The sequence below is a fragment of the Meleagris gallopavo genome, chromosome 20, assembly GCF_000146605.3.
Source record: "Meleagris gallopavo isolate NT-WF06-2002-E0010 breed Aviagen turkey brand Nicholas breeding stock chromosome 20, Turkey_5.1, whole genome shotgun sequence".
Taxonomy (NCBI): Eukaryota; Metazoa; Chordata; class Aves; order Galliformes; family Phasianidae; genus Meleagris; species Meleagris gallopavo.
In genome coordinates this window covers 5364050-5371334 of record NC_015030.2, presented here as the reverse complement: position 1 = coordinate 5371334, position 7285 = coordinate 5364050, and the positions used below count along the sequence as shown (strand labels likewise).

The window sequence follows — 7285 nt, the reverse complement described above, 5'->3', positions numbered from 1 at the left end:
TTGGTGGCCCTGCCTGCGGTGGGGGGTTGGAGCTTCGTGATCCTTGAGGTCCCTTCCAACCCAAGCAGTTCTGTGATTCCTCCATGTGTTAAACCCCAAAGTGCCCATAAGCTCCCCCATGTGTTAACCCCCAAACCGTTCCCCTCTCCACATCCTAAAGACAATGCATTCTGCCCCCTATGTTAACCCCACCTCCTCTCCTTTCCCCAAGCAGACCGAGCCCTCTCTCCAGCAGCCTCCATAGAGCCTCCACCTGCACGAAGGCACTGACAGCACAGGGCCGTGGCCGCTGCTTCCTGCGCTCAGCCCTGCAGTGCAAAGTGCTGGCAGTGGCCATGCAGCAGCTGGTGCACAGCCCGCAGCTCCTGGAGGTGCGACGGGTGGGGGCTGCTGGGTTCCTGGTGGCTCTAAGGTGGTTTCATGGAGTCTTGTGCTGTGTTTCAGTTCTATGACTCGTCAGGCTCCATCCTGGGTAATGAAGAGCTGCGGGGTAAGATGCTTTGCAAGTGTTTTCCGTGTTAATTCGTGTACCAAGGATGCTCTGAGGGGTGCACAGACTGTGTGGTCCCTGCACCCCTTAGGAGACCAGGGCGACAGCCTTTCATCTTGGCTTTGATGAATAACCCCAGGTTAACAGCCTCCCTAAGCGCTGGTGCAGCTTCTCAGGAGGCTGCTGAGGGCTGGCTCTGGGTGCTGCTGGGGTGAATTTGGGAGGTTGCTCCCTACAACATCATTAGTGATGCTGCAGATTCGCTCCCTGTGAACCTTGGCTGTATCCCTGAGAGACTGCAGCCACTGGGTCCCAGCAGTAATGCTGCCTCTGTCCCTTCTCCCTCTGCAGAGCCATTCCTCTCCCTGGTGCTTGTGCTGACAGAGGTGGATTTCTCCCTGGACCTGCAGGTGCAGGAATGGATGGCGGGGTGGGGGGCACAGCCCCCTCCTCACCGGCACCAACAGCACTGCACTGCTTTGTTCACAGAACTGCAGCTTCTTGGATGAGAGCTGGCTGCTGCCGGTAAGCACTCCCTGCTGCCGCCTGCTCCGGCCCTTGCTGGGATGTCAGATGGGGAAAACAAGCATTGCTTGGGGTTGCAGGGATGGCAGCACAGCTTCAGCCATCTGCAGTTGGAGGGATGCATGTGGAGCTGCCTCCGTGCCGGGGTTGGAGCTCGCTGGGTGCCTGCGCTGTCACCAGGCGCTGATCCAGCATTGCCCTGGGTGTGTGGGACCAAGCCAAGCAGCACTGACATAAAGGCAGCTTTCCCATGCTGCCTTCCCTGCTTCCTTGCCAAAAAATCATCATTTTTCTGGGATGACACGCAATGCCTGGGTCAGTTGATCTCACTCTTGTGTTTGCTCAATGAAATATTTGTGCGTTCCGAGGCTGTGAGCAGCAGGGATGCCTTGATGGCTTCCAGAAAAATGAAGAGCATCCCTCTGCCGCCTTTTTAACCCCAAAATAAACCCCGAGGAGTAGCCCAATGCTGGGACTGTGGTCAGGAGGCAGAGCTGCTGCCTGACAGTGTTCATGCCTCAATGGACATGAGTGCTCCCAGCTGAACCGGCTGCGTTTTGGGGCTCTGAGTAATGCGATGTGACAGCAAGAGCTGCTGTGAGCAGCCTGGGGCAGGGGCAGCGGCTGTGCAGGGTGAGGGAGGGGGCTCAGAACTCATTTATGGGGCTTATTTGCATGAAATGAGGGAAGGTGGCTGGAGAAACTCCTTTATAAGGCTCACTGTGAGCTTTAGGTCATATCTGTTGGGATTTGTATCTCCAGATCTGGGCTCAACAATGAAGGATGGGATGGGGGCAGGAGGCCACTGATGGTCCTCATGCCACGTCAGGCACTGGGGAGCAGCTCCTGAAGGCCTGGTTTTGTTTCTGTGCCAGAAGTGACCCCCAGGGAGGGGTCCCTGTGTTGCCCCACCTTGGTCACACTGAGTGTCCTGTGGCTTTTCTATGGCTGCTGTCACAGCTGCTCTCTTCCAGGTGTGCGTCATGTATGAGACAGTCCCATGCCGAGCGCTGGGGATGGTGGTGAGGTAGGAGCCATCAGGATCTGGAGACCTGGATGGCCCCAAAAAGGGGCAGATGAGGAGATGAGCACCCCCATAGCTGAGGCTGTGGATGTTTCGGGTGCTTTTCTCCTCCGTTGGTTCCCCATCCATGGGGTGACTGTCCCTCTGTGTATGGGCGAAATGCTGCTGATGGCCCAGAAGGGCTGGGGGGGGTGGGGGGGGCGGCTTTAGGGCTGAGTTGCAGCTCGGATGCGTCCCCCAGGTACGTGGATGGCCGTGTCATTGTCATTGAGGTGCTTCCCGGGAGCCAGGCAGAGGTGGATGAGGTGGTGCTGGCTGGGGATGTCCTAGATGAGATCAATGGATGCTCCCTGAGGAACGCCTACAGCGGGCAGGTGGGTGGCATGACTTCATCCTCCCCACGGTCCTCCCTTTGTGCCTCCCCTGCATTCTTCTCCCATCCTCCTCTCCAGGCCGGGGCGATGCTGCAGAAGCTGAAGGGACAACCACTGAGCCTCCGTGTGCTGCGGTGGCAGGGGCACGATGGTGAGGTCTATGAGCCCTTGCTGCCCTACCTGGAGGCTGTGAAGGAGAAGGAGCCCCATTTCCAGCTCCAGTGTGGCCCCAGGCGCTGTGACAAGGGGGAGAAGCGGAGGGTGCAGGGGGGCAGGTAAGGTTGGCACCAGGAGGTGAGGGGTCTCTGAGCACCTCCCCCCAGCAACAAGCAGCAGGAGGATCTATGGGTCCTTTTTTCCCCCCAGGCTGCTCTACAACGTGCGGTACCTGGGCCGGATCGGTGTTGGGATGGTGAGAAGATGGGCAGAGATGGGTTGTTTTCTCTTCTGAGCTTGTTCTTCCATGCTTGTGTGTTGTTCCTTCCTGCTGTTCCAGTTTGGAGGCAAAGAGGTGCTGCAGAAAGCCATTCCTGCTGTGCTGGAGAGCAGCTCAGCACCACGGGTGAGCAATGGGCAGCAGTGTGTCCCCAACTGGAGAACTGTGGGGAGGCTGAACCCGGTGCTGGGGGTGTTTTGGGGCTCGGGTGGTGCTGCTGGAGCCTCCAGGAGGTTCTCATGAAATTGGCAAAGAAAGCAGAGCACAGCCCTGGGCTGGGGCCTGGGTGCACGTGGGCAGAGCATGGAGCCAGCCCATGGGTGATCATCTTCTGCTAAGCCCAAGCTGGTGTCCTGAGAGCAGGAACACAGCCACAGTGCTGCTGTTCCATGGATCCACAGTGCTGGAAGATCCTTGGAGGACTGGTGGTCCATGCATATATATATTTTTTTCATCCTGTTTTTCCTCTTTGTTTTCTTTCTTTTAACCCCACATCTGAAGCACAATGAAGTTGCTCTCTTAATTTGCAGTCCATCTCCCCTTTCCATCAGTGGAACACCAGCAATAGGCAGCTCTGTGTGAAAAGCTGCACTTCATCACTCTGCTCTTGAATAATCTGCCTCGCAAGCAATCTTATTAAAAATAGAGCTCAGGTGCTGTGATCACTGGGGCTTTCTTTTCCCCTTTCTCCTCTCCAGGAGGTTTTATTTGATGTGAAGGAAACGGAAATCCTCGTACAAGAGAAGGCATCTCCCAAGGTGAGCATGGACACCCAATGCTCTGTTTCTGGCTCATGCATTGAGCTGCACAGCCCCTCGTCCCCAATTGTCCCCAATGCAGGTCCTGTTTCGCCACCCCTATCCTGCAGTCTCCTGCGTGGGACGCTGCCTCAAGACCAGCAGTGTCTTTGCATTCTGTGTCCTGTGAGCATCCTTGTGCATGGATCCCCTCCCCACAGCTGAGCAGGGAGCTCTGAGCCAACGCAGGGCTGAGATTGGGCATCCCACCCGATGTGGGGATGCGGGAGTTGGGAGCGCAGGGCTGAGGCAGCGTGGCTGCTCGTGGGATTGCTCTGACATGCTCTCATTGCAGGCTGATGCATTTGTTTCCATATTTAGTGCCTCCCCAGGGAGCCCCAAAGGGAGCACGTTTGACTGCCTGGTGTTTGCATCGAGTTCTGAGCAAGAATGCAAGGAAATCATCCAGAGAATTGGTGAGGGAACGTTTTATTTCTTCAAATATAATTACAGTAAAATGTGGAGTACCAAGAATTGCCATTCCACCACATGCAAGAGCTAGCTTAATTTCTGTTGAGATCACTAAGATGAGTAGATACTTTGATAGTTTGGGGTTGGTTTTCTTTGATTTTTATTTATTTTTTCCCATTTAGAGCAGCTAGACCATTATTTTCAAAAGCAGCTTCTAGGCATTCCCAGACGTTTCATTGTTTTCCACTTGGAGGAAACTTTTGTTTTCGAGGGATGCTATTTTATAACATACTTCTCCTCTAGGAGCTCAGCCCTCTGCTGCAATCCAACACCAGCCCAAGCATCAGTAAATCTCACCACTTACAGTTTCTATTTTTGACTTGCCTAAATGCAAGTTATGCTGCTCCCTGGGTTGGGTGCCCCTTGGGGCTCTTATGGGATGTCCTTGCCACGTGTCCCCCAGCAGGCTGTGCTGTCAGGACATGCAGCTTCACTGTCCATCCCTGCCTTTGGGGTGGCTGAGCAGCGCTCGTGGATTGGAGGCAGCCAGCTTGAGGTGCTGATGGCCACAGCCCAGCCCTGCTCGGTGCTGTGAAACAATTAACTTCACCTTTTAGATGCGGTGAAGCTTAGCAGTGAGGAAAATAGCTGTTTAAAACCTCAGGTCACTTGAAAACATTTTTAGCAGGTGATAAACACGTTGAGCAGTGCCTGTGTTTGGAGCAGAGAAGGAAGGGGTGCTGAGGATGTTGTGTAAGAGCCTGTGGTAATGAGCATTTGTTTCTCCAGCTGCAGGATTTAAACACACCGAGTGGTTTGTCTGATAAGGGAGGGCTGTGGCTCTGCTCTCCTCAGGCTCTGGGGACCCAGCTGTGCAAGATGCAGGGTCTGGCTCCTCAAACTGGAGTTAGAGAGGTATTCTTATACTTGCAGGACATTGCTGTGAAAGGAAGTGCAGCAAAAGCATTTGGTCTTTAAAAAAAAAATTGCATGGATAGGCCAGTGCGACTTACTGCGTGCCTTTATAGCTGAACTACTGCTTTTCTCCTTCCTAAAATGCCCCTTTGTCTGCATTTTTCAGTGAAATAAACCAAGCTGGACTAGCTTATATTGCTCCCTGTACAACTTTTGTTTCAGCTTTAGCCCTACTAGCATAGCCTGTTCTTAAGAACTGGCCTAACACTGTAATTTGCATGTTAATTACCTGTTCCAGATGTAGTTTGAGCGGCTTTCCTGTGCCACAACTCTGGCTGTTCCCAGAGAACTACTGAGAAAACCAGAACTGTCAGCAGCTAGCCTGCAGGGTTATCCTCAAGCGCAGGTTTACATCTAATCCCATTTCATCAAAAAAGCTTAGAAGGAAATTGAGAATCTAGCAATTTGCTTAGCAGCCTGAATGCTCTCTGGTTATATAATGAGCGTTTCTGCTTGCTCTGACATGGCTGTTGTCCTGCCCTTAGTCACAGAGTGAGATCCTGCAGGAAGCTGGGAGAGGCAGAGGGCTGCACTCCCACAGCCTGCATCCGCTCACAGCCCTGACCTGGGCAGATGCTGCTGGGTTCACTTTAGACCAGTCCCACCACTGCAAAAAAAAAAAAGCTTCCCTTAAATGTGGAAGGAAGGGGGGGGAAAGCAGAAGTTAGTTCTGAAGCTGGGCCTATACTGCTGCCACTGATAAGCAGCTAAGCTTTAAACAAGAGAGCCCCACAGGGAGGAAGGAAGTTGCTTCCTAGCCTGTGCCTGTCAGACTGCTCCTCCTGGCTGAGCAGGAGATGAGTCAGGCCTCCTAAAAACATCAAGGGGAGCCAGAGTGAGGCATTGCTTCATTGGCAGAAAGCTAAGCTGCTGCAGCAGCAGTCCAGTATTACAAGCATCTACTGCTAACATACTGGAGCCAGGAATAAGCTTCTCCAAGCCCATACAAACCAAATGACAAAGACTCCTTGCATGTGAATGTAAAACATTTAATTTAAAAATGTTGACACTACAATATATAAAATAGCTATTATAAATGCACATAGTGTATTCTATAGCTGCCAGGTTTACGTTTTTAGGAAACTGTAAGTTACACTGTGGTTAAGAGTTGTAGTTTCACCCTCTGAAAAAGTCCACATTTGATCACAGTGATGTATGGTCAGACTAACAGCCCCAATTGTTAAACACTTGGATCAAGTCATAACCAGTTTTATTGCAAAAGGACCCTGTACACATTTATATCAATTCTAGTACCTTACAAGTTTAGCTACCCAACAAGTCATTAACATACAGAAACATGCATGAGAAGCAAGAAAGATCACCCATCCCTTCTGCATATTAGCAACTTGTCACTCCTGAGCAACAAGGCTCACATCACTGAGGTTTATGTGAACAGTCACTTTTAGCATTCATCCTGAGTGAAAGATGGAATGACTTAAGTACAAATGCAACATATTATAAACAATTTCTTACAAAAAAAGTCACAAATTAAAACCAAAGTATTTTACAGAATTTACTACAAAACACCATAAAAACAGCCTTCACTTAAGCTCTCTCTCCCCGTATCCTGCGAGCCAACTGGATATCTTTGGGCATGATGGTGACTCTCTTGGCATGGATGGCGCACAGGTTTGTGTCTTCAAACAGACCCACCAGATACGCTTCGCTCGCCTCCTGTTCCAAGAGGACAAGAAGAAACGTTAGAACCAACGTTAGACCCTTTCAGCAAAGCCCTCAGCAGGCCACCAGCACTACCTGCAGCGCACCGATGGCCGCACTCTGGAACCTCAAGTCCGTTTTGAAATCTTGGGCGATTTCCCTGACCAGCCGCTGGAAGGGCAGCTTGCGGATCAGCAGCTCCGTGGATTTCTGGTAACGACGGATCTCACGGAGCGCGACGGTGCCCGGCCTGGGTGGAATAGGAGGGATCGGTGAGGCAGGGCACGGCAGCGGCAGCCGGGCCGCAGCACAGCGTGCCGGCAGCCTTACCTGTAGCGGTGAGGCTTCTTGACGCCGCCGGTAGAGGGAGCGCTTTTCCGGGCCGCCTTGGTGGCCAGCTGCTTGCGCGGAGCCTTCCCCCCGGTGGACTTGCGGGCGGTCTGCTTTGTACGGGCCATTTTTTCCTCACTTACCTACGACGACACGCACCCGTCAGGCAGGGCCCGCTTCTCCCCGCGGTGCCAACGACCCGCCGGGCCCTACGATGCGACGCTTCCCCCGCCTCCGATCCCCTCAAGCCCCCAGAAGCGGCAG

At 52.8% G+C, this 7285-nt stretch overlaps 2 protein-coding genes across 2 annotated transcripts; one reads left to right on the top strand and one right to left on the bottom strand.

The window, feature by feature from the left end:
• Window positions 1–193: 193 nt before the first annotated feature.
• Window positions 194–5114, top strand: LOC104913779. Its single transcript, XM_010721371.3, has 13 exons — window positions 194–371; window positions 445–490; window positions 842–900; window positions 980–1015; window positions 1990–2042; window positions 2281–2413; window positions 2492–2688; window positions 2780–2825; window positions 2910–2975; window positions 3548–3607; window positions 3690–3772; window positions 3968–4062; window positions 4847–5114. The coding sequence occupies exons 1-13, from the start codon at window positions 336–338 to the stop codon at window positions 4879–4881; spliced, it is 945 nt and encodes a 314-aa protein (XP_010719673.1). The 5' UTR covers window positions 194–335; the 3' UTR covers window positions 4882–5114.
• An 891-nt stretch (window positions 5115–6005) lies between these two features.
• On the bottom strand, window positions 6006–7186 carry LOC100540190 (histone H3.3). Its single transcript, XM_003211446.4, has 3 exons — window positions 7022–7186; window positions 6788–6941; window positions 6006–6706 (listed from the first exon to the last, which is right to left on the bottom strand). The coding sequence occupies exons 1-3, from the start codon at window positions 7147–7149 to the stop codon at window positions 6578–6580; spliced, it is 411 nt and encodes a 136-aa protein (XP_003211494.1). The 5' UTR covers window positions 7150–7186; the 3' UTR covers window positions 6006–6577.
• Window positions 7187–7285: the final 99 nt, after the last annotated feature.